General features: G+C 46.3%; 1 protein-coding gene across 2 annotated transcripts in view; it reads left to right on the top strand.

The window, feature by feature from the left end:
• FAM78B (family with sequence similarity 78 member B) overlaps nt 1–21,388 on the top strand; it is an 87,603-nt gene extending 66,215 nt beyond the window's left edge. For both annotated transcript variants that reach the window (XM_025892093.2, XM_073884073.1), the window contains exons 2-3: nt 7,766–8,692; nt 18,011–21,388. In XM_025892093.2, the coding sequence (XP_025747878.1) occupies nt 7,766–8,288 (523 nt within the window). In that variant the 3' untranslated portion in view covers nt 8,289–8,692; nt 18,011–21,388. The remainder of the gene's footprint in view (nt 1–7,765; nt 8,693–18,010) is intronic.
• The last annotated feature ends 124 nt before the right edge of the window (nt 21,389–21,512 follow it).

Below are 21,512 nucleotides of genomic sequence, written 5' to 3'. Positions count from 1 at the left end.
TCCTTCAGAGAGGTTGCTCTGCCCTTCATGGGCACTGGGAGAACTGGCTGGAACCTGGACCTCAACCCAGGGACCACTTATTTGAATGAAATGCTTCACATGAGCTTGTTTAAATGAGATTTGCCTTTTTCTTCTAAAAATGGGATGCAGAAAGCATGAAGGTTGCAATAATCGATGTTTTCATTATTAGCCCCATTGGTGAGTCCATTAGCTGTGACCTTTGGTCAATGACTGAGTGTCTAAAATGAAAACACTGTGTTTATCACCATGAGGAGAGGATTGTAGAAGGAGGGGAACGAGATACTAACGTGGATCTAGCCTGTTATAGTTTACAAAGTGTCTGCTCACATTCCATCACTCCAGTTGATCCTTGTAACAGCTCTGATAGGTAAGGAGCCTGGAGTTATTTTCCTTCCCATTTTACCCACGAGGAGCCTGAGGCTGACAGGAGCAGCTTGTCTGAGGCCAGCCAGCTGTCACCTTGGGACTGACACCTAAACCACTGAGCACAAAGAGAAAAAATGAGATGAAGAACTCATTTAAGTTTAAGATTAAGATTAAGGAGCTTTTCCACAAGTGTGGTGAAGGAGAGAAAGCAGGGTTTGGGGTCAGAGAGACCTGACTTCAGATTCCGGTGCTGCCCTTTGCCATTGGTAGGACTTTGCACAGTTTGCTTGGAGCTTCTTTTCCTTGTGTGTGACCCGCGTATCATCAAATCTGCCTCACACGGTTGCTGTTGGGTGCTTGCCAACGGAAGGATCAGTGGCTGTTAAGTTTCCTTCTTTCCCAACACTGTCCCCATTGCTCTTCCTTACTAACACCTAAAGTCAGATCTCACTTGTACCACATGCAGTGCTACATACTTTGCATCCATTACCTCATTTAATGCTCACACCAAGTACATCAAGTAAATCCTATTACTGTGTCCTATTTTGTAGGTGGGGGAACTGGTGCAGAGAGGGCAAGTGACTTGCCTAACTGACACAGCCAGTAGGTGGTAGCACTCGGTTTACAAGCTGAGGCAGCCTGGCTCCAGAAATCCTGCTCTTGGCTACTCTGCCCAACCAGCTCCCCACCTCGCTCTCTCCTTCCCTTTGTTGCCCAACTTCTTGAAGGAATTACTGAACTCCCAGTTTTTTCTTGTGCTTGCTCATTCCTTCTGTAACCGCTTACAGGATGACTTCCACCAGCATATCTTCACTGCTGTCTTGATAATTAATAAATCTCATAGTCTTTCCTTAACCCCACTCTCTTCAATTCATGTGGCTTTTGGCAATGATGGCTTCCTGAAATTCTCTTGACTTTGGAAGCGAGTTGTCCCCATTTGCTGGCTCTTCTGCTTCATAGGTTCCTCTTTGTCTCCTGGCCATCTGAACGAGCCTCCTAAGGTGTTCTCTTTCATCCCCCGTGGTCTCACCATCACCATCAGCCAATCCTCTCCATGCAGACTGTTGCCAAATTTACACCTCTAGCCCTGACTTTCTCCCAAGCTCTCGATCCAACTCTGCAATTCCACAAAAGCTGCACCTCCCAGTTGAAACTCAATCTCTTCCTATCTTTCACTTAAGATCATTTCAATACTTACCTATTCAACAAGTGATTCTGAACTCCTTCTGTGTGCCAGGCACTGTTCTAGGTACTGGAGATACGGCAGTGAATAAAACAGGAAGTCCCTACCTTCTTTGGGGTTAACTTTGAGTTGCAGGGTGAGGGGAGAGAGACCATAAGCAAAGTAAGTAATATAGTGTATTAGACAGTGGAGAAAAATAAAGCAGAGTCAGGGCATGGGGAGTGCTGGGGCAGGAAGTTGCAATTTTAAATATGGTTGACAAGAAAGGTTGCACTGAGAACATGATACTTGAGCCAGGAATAATGGAGGCAAGACAGCAAGCCCTGAAGATCCTGAGGGAAGAATGCTTCAGATAAAATAAAGACTACGTGCAAAGGCCATGAGGTGGGAGTTTGGCTGGCATGCTCAGGGGAGCAGCACAGAGGCCAGAATGGGCAAGAAGGAGAGAAAAGTTGATGGTGGCTGAGAGGAAATGGAGAGCCACATCATGTAGGGCCACATAGGTCCTTTGAAGAACTTGGGCTTTTCCTGAGTGGCTTAGGAGCTGTGGAATCATTTTGGGTCGAGGACTGACATAATTTCACATTTGTTTCACAACAATCACCGTGACTGCCATGTTGAAAATGGACCAGGGCAGCAGAACAGAGGTTTTAGCAAGGAGGAGACTGGCTAGGCGGCTAGGGCAGCAATCCAGGAGAGACATCTCTAGCGTGGATCAGGGTAGTGGCAATGGAGGTGATGGATGGACAGGAGATGAATTCTGGATAGATTTTGATGGCATCAACAGGATTTGCCAATAGTGCATGGAATGTGAGAGTGTGGTCAAGAGTGACTCCAAAGTTGCTGGCAGGTGGGCAGTTGGGTCTATGGATCTGGAGCTCAGGGAAGCAATTCAGATTAGAGATAGAAATTTGGAAGTTGTCAGGATGTAGATGGGACTTAATAGCCATGGGACTGGAATCACCAAGGGAATGTGAGTAGACAGAAAGGAGAAGAGGACCAAAGACTAAGACCTGGCGCCTTCCAAAGGTAAAGGGTTGAGAGATGAAGCAGAATCAGCAAAGGATGGTGAGGAAGAGCTCATGAGACACAAGGGGCAACAGGAGTCACATGTGTGCTCCCTGGGCCAGCCACCATGTTCTGGGCATAGATGCAAAGACAAACGTGACTCCATCTTCACTCCCTCGTGGAGGAGTCAGGGCTTTGCACCCTGAAATACCACTGTGGGTGGGTCCAGGGACATATGTGGAATGTCAGAGGCAGTGAGACCACACCTTGTTACTTCTGAGAATGATTTTACACACACCAGTCAACTGTGTGTGGCTCTTCTGGTTGTTTTACTTTATCCCTTCTTTTTGTCTCTGAGAGGCAATCAGTTACCGAGCCAGAGACTACCTACTTGTGCAGCATCTCTCATACGTAGCCCCTCCCCTCCGTTCCTTCCAGCCTAGCTGGAAGCCTCATTAAAGATCACCTACAGTGTTGCAAAAGCTCCTGAACATCGCAGGTTCCCTCCCATTGTCCCTCTAATTCTCCTTCTTACATCACCCTTCTTCCTGGCACATCATCTCCTGCTCAAAAGTCCCACCACCCCTGGAATGAAAGCCAGTGCCTAAGCCCATTATTAAAGGCTACTTCACAGACTGACTCTGCCCTGCCCACCCAGCCTAGTCTCTATTTCCCAGGTGCCCTCTCTTTCCTGGACACCCCATGTTCATGCTTAAGGCCACATGTTTGCCCATGGTGGAACCTCCGACTAGGGTGTGCCTTTCTTTGTTCTCCACAGCTCATATCCCATTTCCTCCACAAAGCTCTCCCCCTATAGCCAGCATGGATGTCCATGTCTCCAACATCCTGTATCACTCCGAGTCTGTGTCATTCACTTTTGTATGTAGGTATATAATGGCATGAACAGTCACTAAATACGTTTATATTCACCAGTTCATTCATTTTTATTTGTGTGTGGCTTGTCTGCCTCCCCATCAAGGATAAATAACTTTCAGTGTTAAGCACGGTGCTATTCTCATAATAGAATACATGAATAGTAGATGTTAGTCTTTTTTTAAAGGTGAGGGAATATATAAAAGGTAAAACTGTGATAAAGCACTTTGTTGTATACAAGTTCTACCAAGCTCCAGGTATACAGGCATGAAAGTGATTCAAATAAAATATTTATTCCTTCAACAAAAATGTATTAAGATCTACTATCTGTCAACAATGTGTGAGATACTAATGATTCAAAAATGTCACAATCCCAAGCCTCAAGGAAATCATAATCTAATGGGGAAAACAGACACATAAATAATTATAATATAACCTGAGAGCTGTAAAGAGCTGGATATATCCATGGGAGCATGGAAAAGAAGGCTTTCTGAAGGAGGTGATGTATGTAATGATTCTCAAAGGATGAGTGATTAGATCCAGTGAGACTGTAGCAGGGGAAAGAGTGCTTTAGGCATCGGACATGGCATGAGCAAAAAGGAAGAGGTTAAAACAGCATGGTGTGTGGAGGTAGGGAGGCCAGACCATGGAGGGCCGTATATTAAGGAACTTGAATCCCATCATGTGGGTGATGCCAATGATGCTTTTGAAGGGTGTTAGGTGTAAAAAGGACAGAATCATGTCTGTGTGTTTGAACACCAGTGCAGCTAAAAGATCAATTTGAAAGGGATCAGGATTGGATGCAGAGAGGGCAGTTATGGACCATTCCCTGTAGACCAGGTGGGAGATGCTAAGGGCTTGGATTTAAATGAGGGCAGGGACAGCTGGATGGAGAAAAGGAGATAAATTCAAGCATCACTTATGGAGCAAAATTCATAAGACTCAGTGATGCAATACCTCAAACAGTCTAGGGGAGGGCATAGGAAGAGCCAAAGATAACCCTTACTTCTGGCCTAGAAGACTGGGTGAGCAGTGGGTCACCTCTGGCAGAGAAGGAGGAAAGGGCCCAAGTGTATGCTGGAGGTGGTGCGTTCACTTTGGGACATGTGGAATTTGAAGTGCCTCCAGCATCCCATTCAAAGTAGTCCTCTTAAATGGTCAGAGAGTGACTCCAGGGTACTATCACGCTTGGAATTTATCAGGGACTTCTTTGAAAACCATTACCAGGGCACCTGGATGGATCAGTGGTTAAGCATCTGCCTTCGGCTCAGGTCATGATCCCAGGGTCCTGGGATCGAGCCCTGCGTTGGGCTCCCTGCACAGCAGAGAGCCTGCTTCTCCCTCTCCCTCTGCTGCTCCCACTGCTTGTGCTCTCTCTGTCTCTCTCTGTGTGTCAAATAAATAAATAAATACTCTTTAAAAAAAAAAAAGAAAAGAAAACCATTACCAAAGCCAGTTTATCAGCTACATAAACCAGTCATGCGTTGTATAGGCATAACTCTTTCTGGGGGAAAAGAAAAATTGCCACTACCTTAGAATGCAAAAAAATAAAATAAAATAAAATGAATAAAAATATGATATTTTTGAAAAAGAAACCTATTCACTAGACTTATGTCATAATGAATTTTGGGCTACCCAAAATCAAACCTTCCCTTAATGATGGAGTCCTTCAGTCCCTGGGGCTGTGGAGGAGACCATGCCTAAGACCCAAAGGATTTCCAATAGAGCAGTGTCAGAAGTCGCAGCAATGTGGATGGACTGAGTACACCGCTTCCCAAGGTCACCACGCCCATTCACTACACTCAGCCAGGTGCCTTTGCTTTGATGTGATGATTAAGAAGCTTGTTTTATTTCTCTATTCCACAGAATCCTACAAGAAAAGGGTATCTTCCTTCTCTCCCAAGACAGGCAAAAGAGTGCAACTTTATCGTATTATCTCTGTTTGCAGAAAATCTGGGACCAAACTAAGCTTTGTAAATTTCTCACATGACTGACCTCTAGAACCTTGGGCTTAAGTCTGCTCACATACCTCTAGGCAGGAAGGTGGGGGCAAAAATATGAACTGTGAAGACTATAGACAACATATCTTAATCGACCAGCAAGATAGCCAGTCCTGAAAAGGACAGTGTTACAACAGAATCAAAAACCAAGAATCAACCAGAATGAAAAATTCCCCAACCAATGTGCCACAGTTGGCACAGTGTCTTAGACAGGAGAACAGGTACAATTTTATACTGCTGAGAATGCTTGTCCTCCCGTCCCACAAAGGAAAAGAAAGACCCCAAAGCAGGCCTGGTCACTATAACCTAAATGGAGAACAGAGCTGAGGCGACACAGAAAGTAAATGCCTGGTGACTTAGTAATTGTCTCCACACTTTGGCTGGGGGCAAGAAGCTGACTCCAGTGTGTCTGTTTCATAAACCCAACTAGCAGATTGGGTCTCACCTGACCTCTGATGCGTATATGATTATATCCCACTCAAACAACATTTATGCCCCTCTGTACAGTAAGGAATGGCTGTAGCATTATTGGGGGGCTGTAGCATTATCGTGGAGAGCTACTCATCGGCGCAGCTACAATGAGCATGTGCAGCAAAATGGGCTCTCACTGACTTTCTACGTGAGGGCATTTCCTCTTCTTCATCTCTGCCAATCATGATACACTGCAGTTATGCCCAGCAGTTACCAGGGGCATGGAGACAAGAGAAAGGTTCGAGCAGCTGTGGGACCACCTCCTCCCCAGGCAGCCTGGCCTTCCCTTCTTTTCAGACTGGGGCTGACTAGCACAGGGGGTGCTGTGGGGGCCAGCCAGGGGCAGCAATTAGTGTCTCCATGTCCCCGTGTGACGGTAAAGGATGCTGAGACATTTTAGCATCAACCTGACAATGCAACCCTCTCTTAAGCCATTCGTATAAAGCCCTGTAGGATCTTCTGTCACTTCATAAGAGGAAGAACTTTATATCAAACAAGGATACCATGTCTTAGCTGATGAGTGGAGCATCTCATTTTTTTTTAATTATTAAATTCTTCTGCACTGTCACTGAGAATCATTCCCAGTCCCAGCAGTGGATATATGGAGAATGCACGGCCAGGCTCTGCTGACTAAACTTCTGCTTCTATTTGGGTTCAGTCCAGCTCTCTGTGGCTGTTCTGGGAGCTGCAATCACACAGACAGCCTGAGTCTCCTCCGTTCTGGCTTTCTCCAGAACCAGGAGGTAGTAAAGTATAGTCGTCAAAAGCATAGACTCTGGAGGCAGATAATTCCCAATTCCACCTCTTACAAACTGTAGAACCCTTGGTGTGGACCTTAACATCTTTAAACCTCCACCCTCTCATGTGTAAAATGGAAATAGAAATTCATTTATCTTGTGGAATATTTTGAACGTTAACTGAGATAACATAGTTAAAGTACTTAGGACAGTTGCTGGAATAGAGCAAGTGCTCAATAAGTAACAGCTATGATGATGATGATGGTGATGGTGGTGGTGGTGGTGGTGGTGTTAGTGGTGAGCAGAGGGGAGAGACATGGGCTAAGACATGGGCTAAAGTCAGGTGCAGCCAGGAGGAATAGCAAAGTGTCCAGAATGGCAGGTTTACTAAACTAAGCAATGGGACTTCGAGGCTGGGCCTGAAGTCAGTGGGAGAACAGCACATTAGAGACTACGTATGCCAGCCTACAGCACAACATTTGCATTAAGGTGGTTCCCAAGGTGACCATGATCTCCTTGTGTTATCAGTTTCTACGTCTGTTTGCCAAGTGCTAGATTGGCCAATGACTGGAATTTAAGCAACCTTCTTTGTTGAGTAGAAATTCTACCACTGTGATTTCCTGGGAAAGTTTGCCTCCTTTTGCCCTCTTTACACCTGATACTTCCCTCTAAGTACATCAAATTGTCACCACCTCTTCCCAACAAACAAACCTTACATACACTCATACTTCCCAAGAAAGTGGTTCTTGAAATGGAATGCCTCTAACCAGCTGATTACAATTCACCATCCCAACTAGTTGATGCCTCTGTGGGGCTCACAAATGCCTCTCAGAGCATCCTGTTTCCAGTTGGACCAGCTGTGATTTTATTTAACTTGTTTTGGTATTGCTTTTTAATCTTTGTGTTGTTTTGATTTGTCCCTATTTAATCCTGAAGCAGCACAGCATAGAACCTTGACCTGAATTCATAGAATTCTGACATGAATTCCCCTCTGAACTTCTCATTTTGCCCAAGTTGACGGTGTTAGTAAGTGGTGGGCACCTCTCCAGCTTTTGAAAAATTCATTCAGCCTCTTCTTTTCTTGTGCATCTCTTCTGCTTTGCCAGGTCAAGCTGGGAACTACCTGACTTGAGGGAAGGGAGAGTAAAAGCCATCAGTGATTCAGATGGGGTGAGCTACCCTTGGTACGGGAACACCACAGAAACTGTGACCCTGGTTGGTCCCACCAACAAGATCTCCAGGTTCTCCGTCAGCATGAATGACAACTTCTACCCAAGTGTGACGTGGGCAGTGCCAGTGAGTGACAGCAATGTGCCACTGCTCACAAGGATCAAGAGGGACCAAAGTTTCACTACCTGGCTGGTGGCCATGAATACCACCACGAAGGAGAAGATCATTCTACAGACCATCAAGTGGAGGATGAGAGTGGACATTGAGGTGGACCCTCTTCAGCTCTTGGGGCAACGGGCCCGGCTGGTGGGCAGGACTCAGCAGGAGCAGCCCCGGATCCTGAGCCGGATGGAACCCATCCCCCCCAATGCACTAGTGAAACCCAATGCCAACGATGCCCAGGTTCTCATGTGGAGGCCCAAGCGAGGACCACCTCTGGTTGTGATCCCTCCTAAGTAGAAGCAGACTGGCCTGTGTGTGGAGCACATGACGCTATGACATGCAGTGAGGCTGCCAGGGGTGGCAGGAGCCAAACTGAGTTTCTGAGCCAAAGCAGACCACTTGGTTTGCCAGCATTTGCAGCCACTTATGAAGAGTAGGGCTGCTTCTTGGGTGGTAGAACCATAATCCTTAGGAAAAGTCCCTTCCTTTTAGGAATAAAGAAATCACTGATTTGACAGACTTGCTGTGATTACCATGCAAGTAGCCATATTTTGGAGCTGACCAGGATGATTCTTTTATCTGAACTACTGACCATTTCTTTCCTGTGAGATGCAGGGGATGGAAACAAAATTAAACAGTGCCTGTGGCAAATGCTGCTTCCCAACCAATTAGAAGTGGGAGTGAAAACATCCACACCAGGTGTTTGTAAGACAGAAAGTCCCACTGTCTGACTGGAGGGTGCTCGGGGAAGGGGGTGGAATGGAAGTTGGGTGGTAAAAAGAATGGGGAGAAGGAGAAATAAGTTATTACTACAAATTAATACCTATGAATTTATTAGTAGACAATCAGATCTTCAACATATTCAGTGGAATGAAAGGTACATTTAGAGAACTAGAGATATATTGATATTCACTCCATTCTGAAGGGGAGCCTCCTGGGAACTGTCCAGGGTTCTGATGTGAACAGACAGATGGTGCCTCAATGGTTCCATCTACCCACCTCTTTCCAAAATCTGATTGTTCTGTGTATCCTTAATCACAGTATTTGGATAGACAGTTCCTGTATTCTGCAGAAGCTATGATATTTGGGGACTTCACCATGTTTTTTGGTGAAACATTAATTGTGATTTTGTTTACAGCTGCTTATCCTGTTCCTGTTACCAGCCCTAAATTTACAAAAACGTAATTGTTTATAAACCATGGAATCCATGTAGGATTTCGAGAACATTTTAACAAATAAGAATACTATTTTCATTCTTTTGGGGTCTTTTTAGCTTCTGAAGGATGTCAACATACAGAATGCACACATGTACATACATGCACACATGCAAGCATACATACCAGGATGCTGATAGCATGACCAACACATGTGCCAGCAGTCCCTACATATGTCCTTGTAGCCCAGTACATACACTTTATATATGCTTACTTGAGCTTGATTTCACAGAAGCTCAACTTTAACTGCATGAGCACTTGTGAGGAAGTGCCTCATAATGCTTAACTTCGGAGCTCTTTAAAGAAAATCTGAGCTGCTCACATTGTGCAAGACCATATGGCTGAGATCCCACCATCAAGGATGAGAGACCATTTCCTTTAGTCAGGCCAATATCAAACGTTTTAGAGAGTTTCCAGTCTTTACAATAAGGACTTTTCCAGCTCTTCTAGCTTACATCACCCAGAAAAGAGCCTTTCCTTTTATTCTCAATCATGCAAATTGTGACACACACACACACACACACACACACACACACACACACACACACACACACGGTTTCTTCATTCAAAATCCCCCAAGCAAAATAATTTTAAAACTGTCACAATGTCATTGTAGATTTTGTGGATGGACACTGGCAGCCTAATTTCAGAGGTGAAAGAGTTGACATTCAGAGTAATTATTACAGTCCTATGGTTGGCTTCAATGATGTCTTCTACCACAGTCTGAGAGTGGAGAAGAAAAAGCAGGAGGACTTTTTTATTACTTTTATTTAAAATGCAATTAAGTCTAATTTCTTTCAGGTTCTAGTCCCAGGGGATGGTGCTTATTTACAAGAGAGGGTTAACAGATCCACTTGAAATCATGTAATGTTAACCTCACACCCAACCACCAGCTACTCTCTTATAGATTAGTTATTGATGGCAAACTGAGCTATTTATAATAGCACATTAATGACACATCAGTGACTCACAGAAGACCTAGAGACATTCCATTTAAAAATAATTTAGCCGTTACATTTGGATTCCACTGTCCTTCCCATGCTTCCTTGTTTTTTATGGGAGCTCCAAAGAGCTCCATGGCTGAAATAAACCTGCCTATTTTCCATTCTGATATCTGAAACAACAAACTCTCCCTCTGATTGAATTAGATGGGATGCCAGGACACCAATCCTGGAATCTAACCCACGTGGCCCTATCCTAAGAAAACCTGATATTTAAAAATCCAAAATTGCAACAAACCACTGATTAATGAGAAATGATCATTGAATTACAAAATCCTGTACAAGATTTCTGTTTTTAAATTCTTCATGCCCAAGATATGACTTCCACAATCACATTTACGTATAACATAACTTCTTCAAGGGCATATCTGTAAAAAGCAAGGGGCAGCATACATAGCTAGATTTGTTCCTGCTGAAAAGTCGCACTTTTCGGAGTTTCAAAAGAAATGACCTGGCCAGTTTTGTGGAAAATTATGTAATAACAAAATGAGAAAAATAGAGAGGAAAGTGCTTATAAAGTTAAAAGCCCTTGGGCAAATATACATTATGATTATTGTTGGTGATACTGTTGCGAGCTGTGCAGTTGGGTCTCTTGGTTCTGGAATGAGCCGGGAAGAATGCTCCATCACCCCATAGCTGATTATTTTAAAGTTAAAGTGGTTTTGCAAGGAAACAATCCCTTTTCTTTCTGTGATCCTTAGATCGTTACCTTTCAGCTTAGTCAGGATATTGCCAAATGAAAGGCTCTCCAGCAAGAGAGAATTCACCTTGAAATCTCTATTGGGGTCACCCCATCCTCCCACCAGGCTTTTCTTCCCCCAAGAGCCCCTGGGGTCTGATGCCAGAGGCCATCAGTTTAGAGAGGCTCATTCAGTGCCTTGATCGGGTTTTAGTTGGGTGGTCTTAGGACTATACTTAATTCTAAACACACATAATGCAGTGGTTTCTGGTGGCACAAGACCGTTTAATTCCTTGTGGGAAAGAGCATTTTGTCAGGTAATAGATCTTAAATGTAGTCACCTTTGAGATCTTTTCTTCCGCAATCTCAAGGAAATTGAGGTCCAGTTAAATTAGTTCGTCTATTCAGGGTCACAGACCTAATTAGCAACAGAGCCAAGAAAAGAGCCTGGGTCTCCCAGATCTCAAAGCACAGCATGGGCACACTTACCTGAGACCCACTGTCCTCTCCCGTGTCTAGCCCTGAACCATTCACCTTCCCAGCACTAGACGCAATTGAATTCCCTCTTTTAAAAATAGGGTGAAATCTTTGTTACTGTTATGTCAAAAAAATGAATATTCCAGACTCCCTCTTACCCATGACAGTTGTTTGAGCTTGAACTCTTAATCTGGGCCCTTGGTAGCATGGACTTTATATTCCCAGGTCAGTGCTTTGGTCCACAGCCCATGGGAAGGTTTGGAGGCTAGTCCTCTCTCCACCTCCCGTTCCCTGGGCTTTTGTACAACCCTGTCTCCTCATGCTAGGAATAAGGGCATAGGGCAAAATCACGTTCTGAGCAGCAATTCGGAGCACTAAAATAAGAGAACTGTGACTTATAGAGTATTTTACCAAAGGCTTCTACATGCCTCTTCTCATCCCCAGACAGTCTTGCAGGAAGTGTAATTTTGTTGTTGACATTATTGTCTCCATTTTACAGACCATAAATTGAGATCCAGAGAGGTTAAGTGACTTATCCAAGGGCTCACAAACAGGAAATGTCAGGAGCTAGGATTCAAACTGGGCCATTTGGCTCCAAATCCCATGCTAGGACACTGCACTATGCGGCCTCCCCACGCGTTCCCTGCCTGGAGGGCACCCAAAGAGAAGGAAGGGACAAAGCATGCCACTTTCCCCTCCGCGGCCATGTAGTCCCTACCAACTACTGAGTGGACATATTAAAAATAAGAGGACGAACACTGTTTTCTTAGGCAGAGAACCTTGTAATCCTCAGGGAGACTGGCCCCCCCAAGAATGCCTGTCAGAGGCTGCAGGGTGGGGGAGCTGCGGTCATCTGGCAGCTCTCAGCACAGCCCCGGTCATTAGTAGAGGAGGAAGTCGGCTCTCCTGGTCTCAGAGCCCCTTCAACAACCCATAAGCACAAAAGGAGGAGGAAAGCAGGCATTCCGCAGCTGAGGTCCCAGCTGAGCGAGACCCTGCCAGCCACCATCCCTCGATGTGGCAGGAGCAGCCCCTGGGGTGGAGGCAGTGCAAACAACGGCTTTTGGAGTTCTGGTTGGCACATCGAACGTTCTTGTTAGAACTGAGGGCACAATTAGACATTGCCAGAGCCAGCTCCCAACTGCGTTTCAAAGAAAGATGTAAACACATACACACACACACACACACACACACACACACACACACACACACACAAACACTCACACACTCCTCAAGCTGAAAAGAAAATTAATCAAAAACCCAATGAACGCCTGAACTCTATAATTAAGCCTAAATGATCCTCAGATAGAAAGGGAGCTGAGTGAGCAAGCTCAGTGCACACAGATATTTTTACCCCAGAGTCTTATTGCCATTAATTTCTTTTGAGATCTTGAGTACATCTGGTTCCAGTTTCCCGGGTAGGACATCTGCCTCTAGAAGGCCTGCAGGAGACTTGCCAGCTCAGTGGCCAGAGGACAGACAAGGTTATTTGGCCATCCTCAAACAGTTTTACAGGAATATGTCTGGGGAGCTGAGGGCCAGGGCCGTGCTCCCTCCCACGATGCATCCTACTGCTAACCTCAGTCCTGCTAACGATTCCTTCCAGGCATACCGTGCTTTATAGTTCACAAAGGGTTTTTCCTGTCCTTTACATAGAGTAAAAAGAGCTCCGTTGAAGAGAGGAAATCTTAGTATTGGCCTAATCTTTCTATTCTTCTTATTATTAACAGCAACGACTCCCCTCTGATTAGTATGTTACACTGTACACAGCACAGACACAGATTCTGTCATTTTGTCTCAACCATCCAGTGAGAGCTGCCCTATGTCCCTATTTTACAGATGAAGGATTTGAGGAGAAAGGTCAAGTGACCTGTCCAAGGTCACCCTAATATTAGTAGTGCATGGAGGAGTTGAGCTTCAGTCTTCTGGTTGCATACCTGCACTCCATTCTCATGGAACATTCTCTCCTTCATTCAATGCAAGCATTTTTTCTCTGTTTGTCCAGCCACTGCTGTTCCTTGAGCAGGGCTGACTAAGTAGGAGAGGGTGTCTTTGCAGGAATGCAGAAATTGATCCTTTTTGATTGATCCCTGGATGCACTTTAAGACAGAATTAGCTCTCCAGAAGAGTCTGGGTTCAGCTGTCCCAGGCTCTGTGCCTTCAGGTGATTTCTCTCCTATTCCTCATTGGAAGGGAGGCCCTTTGGGGTGCTCTGAGGTTGGAGGCCAGGGCCCAGGACTTCGGCATGATTTGCGATCCAGCTGGTGAACTAGACCTTGAGCAAATCATTTAATTCACATGGGCTTCCATTTCCTCTTCTGTTAACTGAGCCACTAATACAACCCAGCCAATATCACAGTCAGGAAGACACAGGGGGATGATGTCTGGAAACACTCCCAAAATGTCTAACATGCTGCCTGTTGTAAGGTATTGTCACATTGGTAGAATCACAGGGCCCAGAGCTAATTGCACGATTTCAAGTTCCATCTACTGGGAAGCCCAAAACCATTTCAGGGAAACCCACTCTGCCCACCAAGTAAGCCTGGCCTCAGTGGTGGGTGGTGGGCTTTGAGCTCCCCATGCCTCCCCTTGCCCCCAGACACCTTGCTGGAAAGGCCTAGATACTGGCAGTCAGGAAAAGAAAGGAGACCACTACGTAGCCCTGTAGGAAGCAGCTCTGGGCAGAATTTGTAGCTGCAGCTCCAAGAAGCCTTTGGAAAGGAAAGGAGGCTGAACATCAGATCTGGGCCAAACTTGAAATCCCAGCACACTTTGCCTGGTTTAAGCCACCTAGAGAAGCCAGCCAGGGGCAGGGGTCCTTTTCCTGTTGTGAGCTCAGGCAAGAGATACAGAGGCAAAAAATGGTGATAATAATAATTTTACACACACACACACACCTTTTTGTGGGTTTCCACTAATACAGAGGGGAAAATATATATATATAGTGTTGGGGGTGGGGATCTCCCACTGTCCTGTCTCTACACAGTTTCTGATGCCCCAGATCTTGGCTAGGACACCACAGTTTGGAGGTCGCCTTACAGATCTGGCTCTGAGTATGCAAATAAAAGGATATGTTTCTTCAAATGTTCCACTCCCCAGGCTGTCCCACCACCTGGCAGGCATATGTGGTTATGGCCCCTTTCTCTGCCCACCCTGCCTGCTGTGGCCCCATTCCACATGGCCTCACCTGGACCAGCCACGCAGCTTGCCTCAGGACTGCTTCCCAAGGCCCCCTGGCCCCACATACCCCGCTGCACCCCTCCCCAGCCGAGCCCAGCACCATGCGCCCTCTGAGGAGAGAGGTAATCTGGCCCAACTGGGGAGTGGTCCAGAGGAGAAACCACCCGCTCTTTTCACCGGGATAAATATGAAGCCAGGCCTCTGGGCAGCGGGCCACATGGCCACACGCAGGAGCCTCTCCTCTGCCTCCAGGCTCCCAGGGGTCCTTAGCTAACCCAGAACATGTGGCTCAGTCCTTAAAGCTGCTGAGTGTGGGTCAGAAATGCCGAGAGAAGGGAAAATAGATGCTATAGCATTACAGCACTGAGGGGAGACCAGAGCAGTGGCCCAGCTGCCCTCGGACATCCCTGGGGACTATGGGGGGCTCTGACAGTGCATGTGAAGCATTCAAACAGCAAGATGGCTGCATGGGGGGCCGGTCTCAGGCCGGCTGATGCCCCATGTCTCTGGCAACAGGGAGGAGACAGGAAGGAGGACAGAATACTTTGCCTCAGGCCAGGCTCAGGATGAAGGTGAACCAACCAGGGTGCAAAAATTTCAGAAGGCCCTTGATGCAGTTTTGTGCAAAGAGCAACTCTGCACTTGCTGAGCACGAACGCCCCGCGGTGTCTGCCCTGGATGCCTAGCTTCCCTCACCCTGCTCCCAGCCCTTCTCTGTGCCACCGTCTACATGCTGCTTTCTTCACAGGAAGGGAGGGTGGGGGTGGCTACCGTGAGATCCCTCAGGATACTCATTCCCCCAGCAAGTGTTTAAACGGAGCATCTCCTATGTGCCAGACTAAACAGAGCCCCTGCCCAGAGGGAGACGATGCTCACAGGAAGCTCTGGGCACCAGTCATCCTCTCCTTTGGTGCCATACATCACAAGTAACCCCAGAAGTTTAGCAAGTGCTCCCTTAGTCTGCCTGTGAGGGTAAGACGCCTTTCTGGCCCGAGGACTTGGTAAGGACGGGTGAGGTGACAAGCAGCATTCTGTCGTGTTGTTTGATCTCTTCCAAGGAAAGGCACTAGGGAGAGCCTACAGCCTCATCCACACATACACGGGCTCTGGTGACAGGAGAAACAGCTGGCTATCTCTCCATCTGCTCTTGTCCCCTCACCCCACCCCCAAACCAATTAGAATATTCCACACAGACACGATCCAGTGAAATGTTAATTGGAAAAATAACAGGAAAGATAATAAATGCACTTCAGGCTGAGAACTATTTCATTAAACTGGGCTTTGAAAGCAAGACAGCCAATTAAATTATTTCCCACTTCACTCCCTCACGTACCAGAAACTATAGAAAGCTATTACTTCTCATTAATTAGGAAAGAAAGAAGCGCCCTGCATATGCATATCAGATGAACAGGGACTTAGGCTCTACACCACCTAGTTCTTCGTGTGCAGTGTGCGTGTGCATACACACGTACACATACACACATGCATGTACACATACACATGCATGCACACACATGTACGCGTGCATGCACACGCATGTACACACGCACGTGCATACACACATATGCACATGCATGTACACATCACACATATACACATGCATGTACACACACACATGCCTTAGGGACGAAGACTCATCTGCTGTCTCACCTGAAGAATGTCATGGGTCTTCTGAAAACAGCAAAAAAAAAAAAAAAAACCCTGCTCCCAAGAGCACACACAAAATCAAACAAAGGAAAATGCCTTCTTTGGGCACATTCATCAGAAAGGAAATAGGGGCCTTTGTTGCGAGAGAATAAGCAGCTCTAAACTCAGTTGGATTCAAAATGATCTTGTCCTTTCCTCTTCAGGAAAGAAGGAGGCACTTCCCAAGCCAGCTCCCTCCTTCAAATGCTCAGGATGCTGTCAGGGACCAGGAGACCAGTCCTTTTGAATGGACCTTAATATGCAGGTCTCATGCAAGGCATCTTCACGTTTCCATCTGTGAAATGGGAAGAAGGCCTATTCTCAGTGCCACAGTCACCCCCCAAAATTTTTAAGCTTCTGAGAACATATTGGCAGAGTTCCCTGGGGGAAACTGAGAGATAAAACTCAACCATGCAGTTAAAATATTTCCTGTACCAAAATTATGCTAACCCAAAGGCACCCTTACTGTATAGTAAGTTGAATACAGTTAACATAATATGAACATTATAATAATGAATATAATGGTCATATAAAGCAGTTGTCACAATGATGTGACTTTTGCACACAGGCTTCTCTCCAGTATGGTCCATGAGCAGCACACAGCCTCCGAGGCTGTCTCAAGGCTTCTGCACACAAGTGCCCACGTCATGTCCCAACTTCCACCATCATCCCCCACATCTGTCATTCTGTGCCGTGCAAGATATCAAGGGCCGGCAGAGCCTAGCACCATCAGTGCCTCTGACCACTCACTCACTACAGGGGGCGGGGAAAGGCACTGTGGACACTAGGGCATAGCAGCTAGTCTAGAGTACAGGGTGTATGGAGGATCCATTTCTAGAATGGCCTATAGGCTATTAAGTCCCCATTGGTACATATAATGTGGTTGTCTGCAAGCTTCAAACAACTGGAACAAGTTTATTTGACAACCTCTGTAAGAACTAGGGATTTGTTTTCTTCTTGAAATTGAAACCATGCAGACATTCTGAAAACACAACGGTGTTCATTCGTTGTTGGAAAAACTCGTTCTGCTGTGCATCCCTGTAAGCAAAGCCAGTATATCAAAATCCAAAGACACAAAGCAGAAAAAATGATCAGGGAAGAAAGAGGAGGATGCCTGGTGCTTGGATTTACCTCGGAGCAACTCTTCCTTCCATGCATTCAAAAGTACTCTTTTTATTTGAAAGATTCAGTTCACCCCCTTCTTTAGGACCATAACTATTACATAAAGCGATATATACAAATACCCACCCACACACAAAAATAGTGGCAGCAAGTTGTCTTAAAAAGACAAACTGACTGACAACTTCAAGTTGAGTAGTATAGACCTACACTCGAGAAATTTTAGTGCAGTTGGAGAGTGCACCCAGGCACAGGACTATGGGGTAAGCCACAGGGTTCTGGTGAATCAGCGAGTCTTGCAAATCTCCTTGTGCCTTCAGATGCTGAGAAACAAGGCAGGGTGGTGGAGGGTCTGGAATTCCCACCCATTTCTTTAGATCCCTTTGTGCCTTGCTGGTGGGTAACACCTATGGATGATCTGGAATCCCTTAATATTATTTTAGTTTTTAATCATTTTTTAAGACCCACATAAACAGTATAGACCATCTTTACAGAGAAATGGATATGTAAATATGTCCCAATAACTTCGCATAAAATTGCAGGGTCGTTGTCCCCTTGAAATCTATAAAGCCCAGATTATAACCATCTGCTTTTAAGGAATGACATTCTTTGGTCACTGTCTTCATGCCCGTCTTATTTACACGTTTCCATGTCCACATACAGGTCACCTAGTAGGACAAGGCACGTCCAGCAAGCAGAACCACATGGCAGAGACTAAAGAGGAGGAAATGAGCCATGGCTGGTGGTTCTAGAAGCTGAAGACCTGGACAGCTGAATTTCCCATTAAAACGAGCGCTATTCTCCCTGTCTCCTCGCCATCCTCCCATCCCGTGAGCTGTACCCCTCCTACCAAAGCACGGGTCATGCAGCACTCCCCATGGACTGGCTGGGCTGGGCTGGGCTCGGCCCTTGGCAGGCTGTGCTGAAGTGGGAGCTGTGTCTGCTGTATCTTTTTGTGTGGAAAGATTGGGTCCATCCAGATCTCAAGTCCATCCCCGACCCTCTAAAGTGAAGCTGCCCAGGGAGGAAGAGCTGGTCAGCCTGGACTTCAGATACCTAACATGGCCCAGCCTTGGTTGCCAAACTCTTGCCTTCCCTCCCTACGCTTTTGGGTCTGAAACAGCGGGAATGCATATCTCCCCTTTTCCTCCCTTCTCCACATGGGGGGCCAACGTGGATACTCTCTTGAGATTTCTCTGATCCTTGGAGCTAGAGCCAAAGCAGTCCTGCTTCCCTGGCATGACCAGGCTGGGTGTCTTCAGGTGACCAAGGGCAAAGTGTATGTCAGCAGGATTGATGGGGGGAGGGGAGGGCCACCCTAAGAGGGCAAAACTGGTGTGCATTATTTTATTTATTGGTTTATTGGTTGGCTTCCTTACTGGTTGATTCATTTATGAAATATGTATTTATTATACAGCAGAAAACCCACTCCCATCTTTGAGGCGTCCAGCCCCAGAATCTGTCTTCTTGGCCCCGTAGAGCACAGTGAGTGACTCCTCTCTGAAGCCACAGAAAAAACAGAGGGGGGATTTCTCTCTCTCTGCCCAAATACTTCCACCCCAACCAGATTTTCAGCCAGAAGTGGGGTTAGAAACCACCAGCTCTAGTGAGACGATAAAGCCATACAAATCAGCAGAGAGAAGGGTCAACTGTCCAAGTAGAAGGTCCCAGCATCCCGCCCTCTCCTCCCCGTCACAGCATAACCCCTCCCCTGCTCTGTGTGCGCGCGTGGCGGGGGGCAGTCAGCTGCAGCCTGGCCACCTCGGATCTAGATTTTTCCTTCTGCTCTGGTGCCACCTTCTGAAGGCCACATGCACATCAGAGATGCCTGAGGAGCTTAAAAACCATCCATACCTGGTCCCCTCTCCAACTCATTACAGCAGAATCTGGGGATAGAGCCTGGGCATGGGTGTTTTTAAAAGTACCCCCAGATGATCCTAATGTGAGGCTAGGGTTGAGAAGCACTTCTAGTGTTTTTTCCCTTCATCCCTCCCACCCATCACATCCTTCATCCTCTATTTCCGGAGCTTTCTGCCTTGCCAAGAATGGGAGTGGCCACTGGGGAATGAGGACTCTCTTCCCATTTCTCCAGCCCCTCCTCCTCACTCAACCTTACCCATCAGGTCAACCAACCTGAGTGGATCCCTGGAGAGTTGGCAGGTCCCACCATTCTGCACCCCGAGGCTGGTGCCTACACCCAGCCCGGGGGCTCTCAAACGGTGTCCAGCTTTTCTAGGAATAGAAACCCACTCCCCACCAGATTCTCTTTCCATCTGCCCCAGACTCCCCAGCTCCAAAGGTTTAAAGGGCACTTGGGTGACATTTATGTCTCCAAATCCCAATCCTGATGGGAAGGCCCGTGCTGAGTCTTGATAACCCAAGGCTTGGCTATTTCTGCAGAGCCACCTGAATTGAATGAGGGTCGACTGGTAACAGAGGAAGGAGTCTCATTACCCCAAGCCAGTTCATTCCCCAACAGTTGTGAAGCATCCAAATCCCAAATGGCTGAGAAGAGACATCTCCCCCTTCACACTTTACAAGATTTCCACTGAGTGTGAGTAAATGCATGTATGAATGTGTGTATGTGTGTGATGTGCATCAGCTGCATACAAACCATCGAGATCCATAGAGATGTACCATGTTCCTAAATGGGCCTAGGTGAATTCCATATTAGATATATACACAAGAATGTTGTAATATATACAAAACTGTTACACACACACACACACACACACACACACACATACACAGAGTCCAGGGAAACCTGGGATGTGGGAAGAGGTTTTTTTAGTACTTGATCTCCCTCATCTGAGTAATTTCCTGGGGCTAGTACTAGTTCACACACATCCTCCATTGCCCAGCCTGTCCCCTCCTGCATTCCATACCACCAAGCCTTCTTTCCCCATTAGTCAGAATGTCCCTGCCCTATGTCCCATCTCTCAGGGTCCTACTCTCTGATAGGTGACAGACAGTTCAGTCAGTGGGTGCTAAAGAGTTGAGGGTTACCCCTCCCAGGTGACATTCATGTTTTAATTGGGGCTACAGATAATGCCTTAATCCGAAGGAGTGGCTCTAATGGTGGGTATCTCAGGCACAGCAGTGGGCCAGTAAGGGAGATTATTTTTTATCAGGGGAGCTTTTTAGAGCCCTCCCCCAGCCATACTTATCTCTAAGATCAACCCTTCATAAGTACATGAGCACAAGCAAGCACACTTACCTATGTACACTTTCCAGAATGTGGACACTCCTCCCTTATACTGGCCCGAACTTTACAAATGAAAAAAGAAAAAAAGAAGAAGAAGAAGAAAAAGAAGAAGGAACAGCTAAATTAATTTAAACCTCACTGGGAAATGTAGCCTGTATTTCACTGGCTGCCAGCCACCTGGCCCACCCCACCCTGTTCCATTTCCCTTCGGCTCCTTCTCTTTTCTGCTACCACCCCATCAGTTAATTTACTCAAAAGTGTCCTCTCTGTGCCCCCCTCCCCCCATGCCCTCCAACAGATGTATTTCCTTCCTTCACTGTTTCCCGTTTGGAATTGTGCTGTTTTTCGGTGTTGTCTGGACAAAGAGCAGGTGAAAAGCATGAGCATGTGTGTATCTCTTGGAAGAAAGAGAAACCAGGTATTCTGCTGCAGTTTGGAGAAAAAGCCACCCAAGGAAGAGACGAAAGCTGGCTCTGCAGAGTGCCTTAAAAATGACTTTAATTAGGAAATTCTGAGTCGTCAGTCTTTGGATGTTACATAAACTCAAACAGATGTTGCATTTCACTTCTCTGGGATTAAAAAAAGTTAAATACAGTATGTATTCAACAGCAACAAAGTATCTTTTCTCTTTAATTTGGTCATTAAAGATGCAGCGGCTGGTTTTTGTTTTGTTTTGTTTTTTTTAAAGCCTTGGGGAGGCCTCAGAATACGCAGCTCTGGGACGTACAGAGGGCAGATACAAGAGTCCTGACCACTAGGACAAGTGGTGGGCTAAGGCCAACTTAGTGCTGTGAAACTGGGGAAAGGAGAACATTCTAGAAAAGCAGAGGGCAAACCTTGCCCTTTATCCCCTCCCCACCACTACTCCTCTCTAGAGCACCCTTTGACCAGTTTCTGCTTTGCCTTTGTTAAATGATTTCCCCTTAGTTCAACACTTGCCACCTAGGATTCTACTAAAAC

The sequence above is a fragment of the Callorhinus ursinus genome, unplaced genomic scaffold (genome assembly GCF_003265705.2).
Source record: "Callorhinus ursinus isolate GAN/ISIS: 27379988/994484 unplaced genomic scaffold, GSC_fseal_2.0 scaffold54, whole genome shotgun sequence".
Lineage (NCBI taxonomy): Eukaryota > Metazoa > Chordata > Mammalia > Carnivora > Otariidae > Callorhinus > Callorhinus ursinus.
This window is presented reverse-complemented; position numbering and strand designations above follow the sequence as displayed.